General features: G+C 63.0%; 1 protein-coding gene across 1 annotated transcript; it reads left to right on the forward strand.

Moving 5' to 3' along the window:
* Nucleotides 1-38: 38 nt before the first annotated feature.
* On the forward strand, nt 39-14,541 carry TFEB (transcription factor EB). The gene is made up of 9 exons (XM_027695171.1): nt 39-215; nt 9,244-9,467; nt 9,551-9,805; nt 9,895-9,975; nt 10,621-10,741; nt 10,915-10,971; nt 11,365-11,440; nt 11,596-11,743; nt 12,069-14,541. The coding sequence occupies exons 2-9, from the start codon at nt 9,273-9,275 to the stop codon at nt 12,507-12,509; spliced, it is 1,374 nt and encodes a 457-aa protein (XP_027550972.1). The 5' UTR covers nt 39-215; nt 9,244-9,272; the 3' UTR covers nt 12,510-14,541.
* The last annotated feature ends 271 nt before the right edge of the window (nt 14,542-14,812 follow it).

A 14,812-nucleotide genomic window follows, 5' to 3' on the forward strand; every position in this document is an offset into this window, starting at 1 on the left:
CCCTCGGCACGGGGCCGAGCCGGGCCGGGCTGGGCTGGGCTGGGCTGAGCTCAACCGGGCCGAGCGCAGCCTGACTGAGCCGGGCTGAGCCCAACTCCGCCGAACCGACCCGGACCGAACCGAACCGAGCCGAACCGAGCTGAGCTGAGCCGAGCCGAACCGGGCTGAGCGCAGCCGAACCACTTCGTTGCCTTCTCCGTCCTCCCTTCCCCCGGGTGAGTGCAGGGGTGCGGGGTCCCGGGGAGGGGGTCCCTGGGCTGGGAGCCCACCTTGGTGCGGGGGTATGGGGGTGTTGGGGCGCCCCCCCCCCCCCGCCCCGCTCCTGCCCCGTCCCGGCGCGCTTTGAACTCGTAGTTTCTTTTTTTTTTCCCCCTGTTTCGCGGTAAATAATACCGCCACCCCCCCCGCGCTCCCCGCGCCCCCGGCAGCGGCCCCCGCGCACGGGAGGCTCCAGCCCGGCCGGGGCCGGGAGGGTTCGGGGGTCTCCGGCAGCTTGGCCGGGTGTCCCCCTCCGACAAAACGAGGGTCCCGGGGGGGCTGCGAGACCACCGGCAGCCCGAGGGGATCTGCCCCGCTCGCCTTTCCCGGCGGGATCACCCCCCTCCCGCACCCGGCACCCCACGCGTGGGGAAACCGAGGTACGGATGCTCCAGGACACGCGGGGTTTGCTGGGGGGGCCCGTGCACCCCCCTGCCCGGGACAGGGTGCAAAAATCCCCCCGGTTTCGGGGACAGAGAGTGGGACCCGCCCTGTGAGTCCAACCCCCCCCCAGCCCTGCTGCTTTTGGGGTGTGCAAAGGCTGGGAGGAGTGGGGGTACCCCGCGTCACGCGGCTTTTAGGGGGTCACCAAGAGGACGCCCCTCCCCGGGGAGTTTAGGGGGCACAGGAGGGGCTGCCCCGAACCTACGGCCGCCCGATTAATGATATTCATGAATTAATTGCGAGGCAGGAAGGATTACGCCAGCCCCCCGTGTCCTCCAGAGCTTCGGCGAGTCAGATGATGGGGAAATTTCCTTAAAAAAAAAAAAAAAAACAAAACAAAAACCCAACCAAACAGAACGACAGAGAAAATCTGGTGGTTATTGTGCTCTTCTAAGATAAATAAATAAGCCGGTGCGAGTCCGGGGAAAGCAGGGCCCGTTTCCAGGAATCCCGGCGCTCCTGCGCGTTCCCGGCCCTTGGGGCACGGGGGAGTTTGTGTTTTTTATATAACAGGGAGTCCGGCAGCAGCGGAGAGGGGGACCGGCGGGGTATTTTTTCTTCCTCTGTACTTCCCTGCCATGTTTGCTTGGCTTCATGCACGGCTGCTCCGGCCGGAGCGGGGAACGGGGCTGGTTCCTCCCGGCTGCGTGTGCCGAGCCTGCCCTTACCTGCCGCCGGGGGATCCGGCGGGGAAAACCGTGCCGGGACCGGTGGGAATTGGGGATTGGGCAGGCCGGGGTCGGGAAACCGCGGGATTTGGGCTCTGGAGGGTGGGTGCGGTGGCGGGGTCGCGGCAGCACGTGCTGACCCCGCCGTGCGCCGAGGGGAGCCGGGTGTTTTCCGAGGGATGCTGGGCTTGCTTCCTGAGGGATTCTGGGTTTGCCTCCCGAGGGATGCTGGCCGCGTGTGTTTTCCATGGGATGCCGGCCTGGCCGCCCGCCCTTATCAGTAGGAAACCGCTCCGGGGTGGAGCTGGAGCTGGCTGCGGCGGGGCGATCCAGCATCCGGGTGTTTGGGATGGAGTTGTGATCCCAGCCAGCTCTTTTATTGCTTTTTCCACGCTCCGCGGCGCCGAGTTTACGGCACGTGTGTTCCTGGTCCCCCCCCTGCCCCGGCACCGCCCGCGCCGAGGTGAGGGTGCCCCGGTTGCCGGATTTTGGCCGTGCGGTGGGGAAGGGGAAGAGCCCCGTGGGACAAAATGATGAATCATCGGAGCAGGGGGGACATTCCCGGGGCCGAGGGTGGGGTGGCCGGAGCAGCACAACCCCGCGGGGAAAAAACAGCCCTGCAGGGAAACGGGGCTGGGGAGGCCATGCCGGGGGCGTCCCCCCAAAAAGCCACGAGTGCTGAGGGTAGGAACACCCTCGTGGGTCTTCCCACAACGTGGGGTGCGGGAGGGGGGAGCTGGAGGCTTAATGTCGTGATGGCACAGCAGGGATCTCATCCCTGGAGTGCTGTTTCTCCTTTCTTGGGGTGCAGAGAGCTGATGGGGAGGGACGGAGCTGGCACATCCCTGTCACCTCTGTGCTCCATCCCTGGGGACAGCTGGAGTTTGTGGGGTGATTTTTTGGGGGGGCACCTTGAGCTGCACTTGCCCAAAGGGAGCCATTTTGTAACTCTCCTGCGTGGGGTTATCCGTCTTCCCACACAAAGAGGAAGTGGCATCACCTCCACGAGCCAGGAAGGCACCACTTGGGCCTTTCTGAGCCGCTGTGTGGTCCCAGTGCAGAGGTGGATGGGATGCAGAGATTCCCGGGACGAGCCGTGGGGTTTGTCACTGGAGGGCTGAAAGGGAAGATCTCTTCCTGAGCACACAGGAAGCACCTGCTCAGCTTTTCATTCCGCCACTGGTACCTACGTGAGGAGCCCCAGTGGTTCCCCCCAGTTCATTCCAAGGTCGTGCCCCTCCACCTGAGGCTTGGCTTTCGGTTGGAGTGGGTTTTCCATGTGGATTCCCATGCCATGGTCAGCCCAGGGATCCAGGAAGCTGAGCCCTGTGCTCCAGGATGAGGTCCGTGTCCTTCTCCTCACCTTCCAGGGAGACCCATGAGTTGGCTGGAGGTGAAGGCGACACATTGCTGAGGAAACAGGGAATGGGGGATTCTCCCTTCCTGGAGGCACGGGGGTGGTTTGGGAGGTGTTTTGGGGAGGTAGGTTCTCCAGGGCTGGAGGAGGAGCGTGGGATGAGCACTGTGGGATGCCCAAGGGATTTACAGTAGGTGGTGGGTGGGTTCTCCTGGAGGGGCTCACCCGGAGAAGGTTCAAGGTCTTTCAGTGACACATCCCCACGGTCCTACAGCCTTTCTGAGGAGGTTGTGCCGCCTTATCTTTAAAGTCTCTTCTAAGAATTGCTCCTGGGGTTTTGTCACCTTTCCTACGAGTGCATTCAGCTCCAAACAAACTCCCCACACCCTGTGCTCTGCTTAAATCCCCTCTAGTTAAATGGGTGCAACTTTCTTTCCGGATAAACCTGAAATGCCCAGTGTGGGGATGGGCAGGGGAGTTTTGGGAGCCTCAGGGACCAGCGAGGGCAGCAGCACTGGCTCTTGGCCAGGCTGTATCCTCGGGATTTTGGTGGATTCGCGTTGGGTAGGCGATTCTGAGGATGAAATGAAGAGGGGGCTGCAGCCACCCGGCACACAGGGAGCTTTTCCCTGCTCCTGGATCGCACACCCCAGGGGAGGAGGGAGCCGGTGCCAGCGGGCTTGGCTACAGCCCCTGCCTTATCTGCAGCAGGGTGGGTGCCACGCTCAGCCCCGGCCCTGCAGCTCCTCGGGGAACACTCCGGGCTCGGGGCAGGCGAAGGGCTCGCCTGGAGAAATCCCAGCCTGGTGGGAAAAACCTCCGTGGTGGAACCGGCGCAAGGTGTGCCGGGGAGGCGGCAGCGCCCGTGGCCAGGGCCCGACCCGGCTGCAGCCGTGCCAGGGCAGGGGCTGGATTGGCAGCGGGGGCTCCCGAGAGACCAGTTTGACCTTCACGGAGCAGGAAAGCGCCGGGCTGAGCCGGGGGGAAGGAGGGAAGAGCAGGAGCCTCTCCTCAGCGGGTGAGCAGCGGTGGCCGGGCGCTCCCTGGGCACGGGGGGTGCTGCCGGGGTGGGATGGCAGCGGGATGAGCCCTGGGGCGGTTTGGGAGGGCAAGTCATGGGCTGTCTCCAACTTGTTTATTCTTGGGGAATGGGAACAGCTGCGTCTCCCATGGCTGGGGCTGCCGGGCACGGTCTGGTTACATGAGCTCTGCCTCCGCCGAGCCTCCGGGCCGGGCCCTGGGGGCTGGACACGGCGTATTTATAAATATTACCTCCTTCCAGCAGCACGGGGCTCGCAGGGAGGGAGGGAGGAGGGATGGAGGCGGCGCTAGGAGTGCCTCTGGCACTGGGGGGGGGGGCACGGGGTGGCCGCTGTCACCTTGCACCTTGTGCTCGTGGCAAGTGGCACAGTGAACCTGGGGTGCGTGGAGCTCAAGGGCTGGTTTGGCTGAGCACCCCAGCTGGCCAGGATGGTTTCTAGGATTTTGGGGGGTGTGGTGGCTCTAAATCCCAGCGAGGTTATCTGCCCTGCTGGATCCAAGCTGGGGGCCGGGATGTGCTGTCCTGCCAGTTCCCCTTATTGCTCATTTATGCGGTTGTTTAAAAAAGCCAACACCCAAATTGCCTGGAGTCACCCCAAATTGGGGCAGGACGGGGTTTGCTTTGGGGCCCCACTCCTGGGTGTCTCCCTTTCTGAGGTGAGCAGGATGTGGAGTGGGATGTGGAGCCTTTCTGTCCCCACCATCCCCTCCAAGGTCACCCCGCTCTCCTCCTGCCTCCCCTGAAGGCGGGTGTGATACGGGGCTGATTAATCACCGAGCCCGGGGTGGTGAAGCTGCCGCTGGCTCAGCCCCGTCCTCCTGCCTCTTCACACTTTTATTTTTGATTGCTGCTGTTGGGGGGGCAGGAGGGGGGCCAGGGGCTGCCGGCAGGGGCTGTGAATTCCCCGGGTGGTCATTTGGACAGTGATGTTTCAATCAGGGCTCCTGCTCTGCTCCAGCCGCTCTGCGGGAAGGGGTTTTGCTCGGCTTTGGAGGCAGGAACTGGCCCCACTGTGGTGGGGTTCCAGGGGTCCCCCTGCCTCTCCCAGCCCTGGACCTGGCCCATGGGTGCCAGTCTCCACCTGCTGTTGTCCAACTGGTGTGTTGGTCTGCATACCATCCCTCAGCTGTGCCACGCTGGGCAGAGGGGCTTTTTGGGGTGAAAAAGAAGCTTTTTGGGGTGAAGAAGAAACACTGGAGCAAGGCTGTGTATTATTAACCCCATAACTGCTGCCACGCACAGGTGGGCTCTCGTGGACATACCTTGGCACCACCAGAACCAGGGGGCTTTTTATGGACCCCATTTATTGAGCCCTGGGAGTGACACTGTGACCAGGGACGCTCAGCCCTGTGTGATACCCAGGGTTTCTCTCCACTGGGTCCCCGCCACCTCCTCGGTGGGTCAGGCACTCTGGGGAGCCCTGTAGCTGGGGTGGTGCTGCCTTGCAGCCTGGTGTTAATGTTTTTCCTGTGCCGGATCCCTGGGCTGCTTCCAGGCTCGGTGTTTAGCGCAGGGCAGGGAAAACATTTGGCCTCTGACCCGGGGCCTGTTAACAGCGTCTCGGGCCACGTTTCTGAGATGCCGCGGCTAAAAACGGTGCCGGTGACTCAGTCCCTCGCTGGTGCTGTCAACTGACCCCGGCCGGGCTTTGCCAAGTCCCTCCGCCTGCTCCTTCTCCCTTTCAGGGCTGCGTGACCCCCGGGCGGGGAAGGAGCCTCGGGGCAGGGCTGGGGTGGCCGTGCCCGTCCACCTGCCCGACACATCTCCTGCCCGCTGGGTGGGTGATGGGGAGGGCGCTGTTGCTCTCTGGGGTTGGAAATGGGGCTTTCCTCCTGCTTTCCCACCACCCCATCCTCACCCCAGAGAGATATAGGCTGGGTGGGACCTCTGGAGCCTCTGGTGCAGCCTCGTGCATGGCTGATGTTGGTGCTGGATCAGAGTCTCCAAGGATGGAGGTTTCCTCCCTGTGGGGAGGAATCCCTTCCTAACACTGCAGGTCAGACCCTGTCCCACTGCCCCTTCCTGGGGCTGCTCGCCCTCCTCATTCTGCTGGAAGTGGCCTGATTGCTCACTCCTGTGCTGCAGTGAGAAAAACAAGCAGGTTTGGAGGTTTTTTGCAACTTCCCCCCCCTGCACCCTGCGTGGCCGCTGCCACGTTAAAACCAGGGGCCTGAAAATGAGGAACACAGAGCACGGAGGAGCCCTGACCTGCTGGCCCTGGCACTGGAGGGTCCCCCAGCCCTGTCTTGCACCCAGGTAACCCCTGCCCCGTTGTCCCCCTTCCCACACAGCAGGGTGGCAGCAGAGCCCATCCCCGGGCCGTGGGCACCCGTGGGGTGGCTTTGTGGGTGCCCAGCGGGGTGGCAGCTCAGTGACGTTGGAGCAGATGCTCCTTGATCTGGAGCAAACACCACTGGGCTTGTGGCTACCTGGGCCCAGCCAGCTGTGCCTGCCTGGGCTGGGGTACCCCGGGCTCCCTCACTTGCCAGCCCCGTGTCTCTCCCCACCCCCCTGGCATTTGAAAACGAAAAACGAGGAAGGAAGGAAGGGAAGGCTCGGCCGGCACTCGCTGCCAGTAGCGAGAAGCGAAGCTGTTTTCACTTCTTTCTTCTCTCTTTCCTTTTTGCTGCCCCTCAGTCACCAGCCCGGAGCTGGGGGTGGGTGGGCGGATGGCCCCGGCCCCCCCTCCTTCCCCGGGGCTCCCCGCTCCCGCCTGGAGCTGCCGATTGATTTTTCCGCTCATAAAACGGCCACGATCGACCGGGAAATAAACACAGGCGGGAGCGGGGCTGGGCAGCGGCGCCGTGTGCACCGAGTTTGGGGGTTCTCAGCCGAGTGGGGCACGGCTCCCTCCGTTCAGAGGGGTGGGCAGTTGTGTGGCATTTGCAGGGGGGGTGTGTGTGCCTCACGGGCAGGACGGGCACCGCGGGTGCCACCTCCCCATGGCCACCCTGGGGGGGGTAACCTGATCCCTGCGCTCCGCAGGGGCTAAATCTGGAAACTGCCTCAGGGCAGCTTTGATTTCTGACCCACGCCTGGGCAGGAGCCCCCCGGGGGGTGCTCTGGGGCCCGGGCGTGTGGCTCCAGGTGTTGTGTCCCCTCAGGTGTCTCTGGGTGCCCCAGGTTCCTCTGGGCAGTGGGTCTGTCTCCAGCCTGGCCCCTGGTGTTGCGGAGCAGCGCCCGATGGGACTCCAGCACGTCCCCACGGTTGCTGAGCAGCCGACCCCGTGCCACTGGCTGTCACTGCAGGGATGGGGGACAGCTCGGGGCTCTGTGAAGTCCTGAGGGGGATTAGAGAGGATTGGGGCAGCTCTGGGTGCCACTGGAGATCCTCTGGCTGGAGCCACCCCCGAGTGCCATCCTGGCACGTTGGGTTCTTGATGAAATAACACCCCCCAGAGGGAAAGCAAGAAAGGTCCAGAAATAACCGTGCTGCTAAGTAGCAGCAGAGATATTTGGAAGGGAGATGCATTCCCTGGCAGTGGGTCTGGCGGGTGGTGATGGAACACGGCTGGAGCCTGGACAGCCCTGTGTGCTGTGTCCCCCCCAGAGAGGAAAAGAGGAGTTGGGGTGTGGAGAGGGATCATGACCTTTTTCCTCCTCCCTCCAGCTTCCCACCCCTCATCCTCTCTTCTGCCTCTCCATCCCCTTCCTGTTGCTCAATCACCCACCCTGGGCCTCCCACTGTCCTGCCTCCCTGTGAACCAGGATGAACCCTTGCCGGGGTCTCCTCCCAGTAGAGACCAGTCTGGGGCTCCCACTGGTGCAGGGACGGCTCCGGCTCAGTGGGAGAACCACAGGGCACCCTCCCAGGAATAACAGGTATCCTGGATGGAGCTACCATCCCGTGTGCTCTGTGTCTGTCCCCCTGGATGGTGGGACGTGTCCCCCAGGGTGGGATGTGTCCCCCAGGGTGGGATGTGTCCCCCAGGGTGGGACGTGTCCCCCAGGGTGGGATGTGTCCCCCAGGGTGGGGTGCCTGCCCGGTGACAGCCGGGTCCCCATCCTGTCCCGCCGGGGCTGACTCAGAGCGAAAGCAGAAGCTGCTCAGTGTTTCGGGGGGTGGGGGAGAAGCCAAGCAGAACCAAGGGGGTTATTTTAAACCTGACCTAATTTCTCCCCTCTCATTATCAGGGCTGGCTCTGGCCACCCTTCCTCATCCTCATCCTGGGAGAGAGGGGATGCTTTTGATGCCCCCCACCCCTATAAGGGGGGTCTCTCAGCCAGGCAGGGCAGTGGGATGGGAGCCGGTGGGGGTGAGTGGGTGCTGTGTTGTGGGTGGCTACACCCTGGCACCCTTCACGTGACACCCTCTGCGGGCTGTCCCTGGTGTCACTGAGGTCTTTTCCACGGAGCTCTGCTGTTTCCCATCTCAAACAGCCCCCTGTCCCCTCCTCTAAGGCCGTTTGCAACATCAGCCTTAATGAAGCTCCAGTGGATAACTGTCCCGGGCTCTCGGCTCCCATCCCCCTTCGGACGGGCCACCATGGCTAATTAATTCCCTTCCCCTTGCCGGTCAATAGCTGCTCTTGAGCTGTGTAATCGTATTGCTGTCCGTGCTGCCTTGATTTAATTTCCCCTTAGGACAGCGCGTGGCACCGCGTCCCAGGGCCGGTGTTTTGTGTCTGCCGTGGCCCCTCTGTCTGCCGTCACACCTCGTATTTAAATAGCAAAGCCCCCCCGGACTTGTCTGGTGATGCCCCCCGGGTGTTGTGTTCCCCTGGCAGCTTTCCTTCGGGCTCCTGTGCTCTGCTTCCCTCCCGCCCTGCAGATGCGGATCCGGACCCCCCCATCCCCGCGCGGCACCTCCCGCATCCCGGCCCCGCGTGGGAAAGGCGCCCCGCGGGAAGCTGCCGCGGTGGGTGGGTCGGCTCGGGCAGCTCCCCGTGCCCCGGCATCCTCTCTCTCTCTCTCGCCCTCCGCGGGCCGCCGTCCCCTTTGTACGGGGGAACAAGGGCCGGTCTGTGCGGGGCGGGGGCCTCGCCCGCTCCCCCCGCCCCCGCGCTCGCGTGCGGGCCCCGCACAGAGCCCGCCTTGTTCATCCCGCCCCGGAGCGCGGCTTTGGGACGGCCTGGGCCGGGGTTAAACCTGCCTCCGGCTCCTGGCACCCGCCGGCCTTTTCTTCCCGCTCTTGCCTTGCTTTCTCTTTCCCTTTCGCTCCCTGGCTCTGGGTTTTCCCGTCGCTCCGGTGTTTGGGAAGTTGGCGGCTCAAAGCGCTCTCCAGCCGCGGCACGTGAGTCCACGCTTGCCGGGCGTGGGGTCCTGGCTGCTCCCTGTCCCCCTCGGGGGTCCCTGGGGACAGCGGTGGTGTGGTGGCAGGCTGCAGCAAGAGGACAGACCCATCCAGCCGGCGTTGGGGCGTCCATCCCGGATCAGGGCCACTGCAAGTTCTCCAGGGTGTCTGCTCCCTCCCCGTGCCTCAGTTTCTCTCCTGCACAACAGGCTGCTGGTGACGTGCCGTGTCCTCCTCTCAGGGTGAGCTCCGTGTGTCCCCCCCAGCACCATGGCGTCGCGCATCGGGCTGCGCATGGAGCTGATGAAGCAGCAGGCGCAGCAGGAAGCGGAGCGGGAGCGGGTGCAGCAGCAGATGATGATGAACTACATGCAGCAGCAGCGGATGCCCGTGGCCTCCACCCCGGCCATCAACACCCCCGTTCACTTCCAGTCCCCGCCGCCCGTGCCTGGAGAGGTCCTCAAGGTACCATGCTGGGGGTGTCCCCCCTGCCCGGGTGGGTGTGGGGGAGCCCACGAGGGGGTCCCTCATGGTTTGTCTCCTCGCAGGTCCAGTCCTACCTGGAAAACCCCACCACGTACCACCTGCAGAAGTCGCGGGACAAGAAGGTTCAGGCTTATCTCTCTGAGACCTACGGGAACAAGTTCGCCGCCCACGTCAGCCCCGCCAGCCACTCTCCCAAGCCGCCCCCCGCCGCCTCCCCCGGCGTCCGGCCCGGCCACGTCCTGTCCTCCTCGGCGGGCAACAGCGCTCCCAACAGCCCCATGGCCATGCTCAACATCGGCTCCAACCCCGAGCGGGAGGTGAGGGGGTGTCCCCGCGCTGCTGGGGGGGCCACGGGGTGCTGGCAGGGGCAGGGAAACCCGTTGGAACTCGGCGCTTTTCCTTTCAGTTCGATGAGGTCATCGATGACATCATGCGCCTGGATGACGTCCTGGGCTACATGAACCCTGAGGTCCACATGCCCAACACGGTGAGTGGGGGGTGATGGGAACGGGTCAGACCCGGGGCTGAGGGAGGGAGGGGGTCCTGGGGGCCCCACAGCCCTGTGCTTGCAGGGACAGAGGTGGCACAGAGAGGACATTCCTCCACATGTGGGGTGCCAGCCCGAGCCAGCCCCGTCCTTGCAGGCAGCAATGTCTCCCTTTTTCCACAAGAGCCAGTTCTCCAGCTTCTTTCCCTCTAACGACAGTTGGGAATCCTTTTAAAAAGCCAGAGAGGCGGGAGAGGGGAGTGGGGAGGGACCCAGTGTCCACTACAGCCTGGGAGGATGTGAGTGCCGGGAGTAGTTTCCCAGCAAGAAGCTCCCTCAGAGCAGCCCCGTCTCCTGGGTCAGATCCTTATGGCAGCTTGTGCCTCCCAGTGGGATTCATCCTGCCGAGCCCTTCTCGGATGTGATTCATCTGCCCTATTTTAGATGTTGGCCGTGGGAGGGGATCAGCTGTGCCCTTTGAAGTCCTGTTTTCTTTGCTGCTCTGATTATTGCTGCTTTAAGGGCCATGGGAAGACAATTCCACCTGCCCGGGCTACGCACTCCCATCCCAGAGGCCGAGGGGCTGGGCTTGATCCCCGTCCCCATCCTGGATGGAACTAACCCACCTGTCCCTCTGCTTTGCAGCTGCCCATGTCCAGCAGTCACATGAATGTCTATAGTGGGGACCCCCAGGTGACAGCCTCGCTCGTCGGTGTCACCAGCAGCTCCTGCCCTGCTGACCTCACCCAGAAGAGGGAACTCACAGGTACGTCCCCAGAGCTGGGGTGGTGAGTGCCAAAACTGGCTGGGGCTGCTCTGTCCCCCTGGGCAGGGAGGGCGGCTCTGGGGAGTCCTGGGGGGCTCTGATGCCAACCTGGGATGCTGGTGGGTTGAGGCACAGCCTTGTCCCCTCTGGGTGATGTTGTGGGTCTCCTGCAGATGCCGAGAGCCGAGCCCTGGCCAAGGAGCGCCAGAAGAAAGACAATCACAACCTGAGTGAGTTCAGTGCTGGCTCTCCCTGTCCTGACCCCAGAGCCCTTTCTCCATCACTCTTCATCCTCATTCCTCCTTTCTCTGAGCTGTGTCTCCCTTCCCATCCCACCTCACTGTCGGGAGAGACCCCCCAGACCCTGCATGGCTCCCTCTTTCCTGGCTCTCCAAAATGCAGTGCAGGAAACACCCCGTTGTCCTTCTGGGGGGAGATCAGACCTGCTGGGCCATGGCTGGTGTTTGGCTCCAGAGGTTTCTCACCCCGAGCCCCCCAGCTCCAGAGGGTCTGGCTGGGGCACAGTGGTGGAGCAGCAGCGTGGCTGGGGGGGGGCTGTGGGATGTGGAGCCTCCCCTGCTCCTGCTGCCCCCTCACTTCCACTCCTCTCTTCTCACCCGCAGTCGAGAGACGGCGAAGGTTCAACATCAACGACCGCATCAAAGAGCTGGGGATGCTGATCCCCAAGGCCAACGACCTGTACGTACCCGTGGCTCCTGCAGGGGGGGGTCCTGTGGGTCCTGGGGGCTCGCTCAGCACACGGGGGTACCTGCAGAGGGGCTTTCGGTGCAGCAGGGGTGAGGGGACACGTCACTGGCACACGGGCCCATCTCTTTTTCCACCCTGGGTGACAGGGACGTGCGCTGGAACAAAGGGACAATCCTGAAGGCGTCTGTGGACTACATCAAGAGGATGCAGAAGGACCTGCAGAGGTCACGAGACCTGGAGAATCACTCGCGGCGCCTGGAGATGACGAACAAGCAGCTGCTGCTCCGCATCCAGGTGAGCTTCCCTGTGCTCCTCCCTCCCTCTGCTCGGCTCCAGCCCCACAGGCAGCTCACTCCTGCCCTGCCGAGGGGACAGGCTGGGGCTCTCATCCCTCCTCTGGCTGGTTCCTCAGGGACAAAGTCTTCAGACAAACCTGACGTCTGAGGCTCAGGTCGCTGCACCCTGTTGAGCTTGGCGTGGGTCACCCATTTTCCATCCTCCACCTCTCCCAGGGGCTCCTTCTCTGTGAGCTCAGTCCCTCTGTCTCTGCCACCTCCGTAAATGTCCGTGTGTCCCCGTGTGTGACATCCCACCAAAGCCCCGCCGTGTCCCGTTGCAGGAGCTGGAGATGCAGGCACGTGTCCATGGGCTGCCCACCTCCTCGCCCTCGGGCGTCAACGTGGCCGAGCTGGCTCAGCAGGTGGTCAAGCAGGAGGCCAGCGGGGACGAGGGGACGCTGGAGCCACTGCTGCCACCCCCGGACCCCGAATCGCAGCCGCAGCCGGCGCTGCCCCCGCCGCCCCCGTCCCCCTTCCACCAGCTGGACTTTACCCACAGCCTGAGCTTCGACGACGGCTCCCAGGGCTTCCCGGACAGCCTGGAGCCTGGGCACAGCGCTTCCTTCCCATCCCTATCCAAGAAGGAGCTGGACTTGATGCTGATGCAGGACACGATGCTGCCCCTGGCCTCTGACCCCTTGTTCTCGGCCATGTCCCCGGAGGCCTCCAAGGCCAGCAGTCGCCGGAGCAGCTTCAGCATGGAGGACACAGACATGCTGTGATGGGGAGCTGCTGCGAGGACTGGCCCGTCAGGTTTGGTGTGTGAAGCCCCAGGACACGCCTGGCAGGAGGAGCCCGTCCTGCCACGCACTTGAATCTTCCCAGGAGTACCTTTCTCTATGCAACGGGGGCTCGGGTCGTGCCCGCCGGGTGCCACCGTGTCTTTCTCAGCTTGTTTTTGCCAGGGGCGGGGACAGACCTTCCTGGCTTGCCGTGGCATTGCCCTGACTGCAGATTCCACGGCCTGGGAGCGTGGCCTCGGCCGCTTTGCCTTTCAGCGAAACCCTCCTGGGCCCTTCCCCAGGGCGCCTCTGGGAGCCCCCAGCCCCTGGGAGCAGAGGGACGATGCTCCGAGCTTTGTGTCTGGCTTTGCTGCCTCCTCGCCCCGCTCCGGGAGCCCCCGTTCCCGAGGAATCTTGTCCGGTGTGGTGTCCGAGCCCCCGATGCCTCACGGTGCCACATCCCTTGCGGTTCCTCCTTCCTCTGAGCACCCACTGCCTCTAGGGGGGGGTCACAGGGCTGGGGCCAGACCAGGGGCTCCAATTAGTTGGAGCACATTAATTAACGTGGCACCGGGGTGTTGTCCGAGTGAGCTGGGCCTGAGGCTACAACCTCAGGTGGGTGTTGAAGGCGTCCAGAACGGCTGGGATGAGGTGTTGGATGCTCCACCAACCCCCTGCTGTGACCCCACCTTTTGGGGGGACCCCAGCTCGGGGTTGGGCAGCACCCACCACCCCAGAACCTCGCTGGCCTCTGGACAAGGGCCGGACACGGTGTCGGGTGACCTCCAGCCCCCCTCGAGGTGTCCCCACAGAGGTGCCTCTGCCCTGTGACACGGAGCCCTGGCTTTTGGCTGGAAGCATAAAGGGGTTTCACACTCTTTTGGGGATACCTGTTGAAGGTCCTGCCCCATGAGGGCATGAAGGGTCTGGGCTGTGACCAGGGAATGGTTTGTACCAGTTGCCAAACTGAGCTGCTGCTCTCTGCCTTGGACTCTGGGGGTTGTTTCTCTTCCAAGTGTCACCGGCTCGTTCCCCAGCCAGGATGGCTCCGTGCTGGGCATCTGCTTTGGGCTCTGCCTCTTCTGCCTTCCCAGCCTGGGAGGGAGCTGGGAAGGGCAGGGGGACACTGTTCACAGGGAAAATACTGCGTGGATTTATTCAGGGAGAGGAGGGAAGGCGGAGGAGAGGGGACCCCCTTGGCAACCATCACCCTCTGGGCCGTGGGTGCCCTCGGGGATGGGGCTCCCTGAGTGCCCCCCATCCTGGAGCAAGGATGGGGGATGTGTGGGGTCAGGAAAGCCCAGCCAAGGTGGGACAAATGTGCCCCATCATGGCTGGATTTGGGGTTGGAAGTGGGGGACAGCCACAGTGCCCCCCCGGAGAGGTGCCTGTGGGGTGTGAGGGTGTGGGGAAGTGCAGAAGGAGGGGAGGAGAGGGGGGAGGAAGAGGGAGGAGGTGTTGGAGTGGCCCTGGAGCGCTGGGACAGGGAAGATCAGGGGCCTGGAAGGAGGGTGCTGGGCGAGGGGCTCTTGGTTTGAGGAGCTGTTGGGTTTGGGGATGTTCACAGGAGGCCTTGGCACCCTCCGTGTGCTGCCGTTAGTGCCTGTAAAGAGAATTATCCCCTGGCAGGGTGACAGCACCCAGCGCTGTGCTGGGTCCCTGGGGATGGGGGATCCCTGCATCTGTGGACCCCAGAGGGGCTGTGTGGCTGCCTCAGGGCAGGCCCATGAAATTCCATAGGAAATTGGGATTGTCGTGGCTTTGGGGTGGTTCTGTTGGGCCCTCGGGCACCGACAGGGCTCAACCAGAGCACGAGATGTGGTGTCTCCCCCAGCCGTGAGTAAACAGTTGTGGATTATAATTATTATTATTATTTTTTTTAATCTTTTGGGGGTTTTGTTTGTTTTTCTTTTTTTTTTTTTAATGCACTGTGCTCTGATTAAAAAATTTTACTACTGTTTTATAAATAAATGTATAAAAGAATGAACTGGAATGGAAGAAGAATCATTAAAATATATTTATTTACAACACCCTGGAGCGTTGCAGTTTCTTCTTGTCCCAGGAGCTCACCTGTGTTTCCTACCTGTTGGGTGGCCTCTGGAGCAGGGGTGGGGGCTTTTCCCTCTGCTGGGGCTGGATTAGCATCACCCCTGGGAAAAATCTGCTTACAAAGTGTCCTGCTGAGCCCGTGCCTGGCAGAACTCATCCCACACCACATCTGCAGCCACGTGCCAGGTTCCCGCTGCCCCCCATCACTCCCCCTCTGTGATGGTGTTAAACACACACACACAAGGGAAAAAAAG

Source organism: Neopelma chrysocephalum, unplaced genomic scaffold, assembly GCF_003984885.1.
Source record: "Neopelma chrysocephalum unplaced genomic scaffold, ASM398488v2 Primary Assembly neopelma1_100, whole genome shotgun sequence".
NCBI lineage: Eukaryota > Metazoa > Chordata > Aves > Passeriformes > Pipridae > Neopelma > Neopelma chrysocephalum.

What these genes read in the sequence shown, in the direction of transcription:
- TFEB (XM_027695171.1), top strand. Translation starts at nt 9,273, where the DNA reads ATGGCGTCGCGCATCGGGCTGCGCATGGAGCTGATGAAGCAGCAGGCG. An exon ending in TGCCTGGAGAGGTCCTCAAG is followed by an intron (nt 9,468 to 9,550) that starts GTACCATGCTGG and finishes GTCTCCTCGCAG; the next exon opens with GTCCAGTCCTACCTGGAAAA. An exon ending in ATCCCCAAGGCCAACGACCT is followed by an intron (nt 11,441 to 11,595) that starts GTACGTACCCGT and finishes CCTGGGTGACAG; the next exon opens with GGACGTGCGCTGGAACAAAG.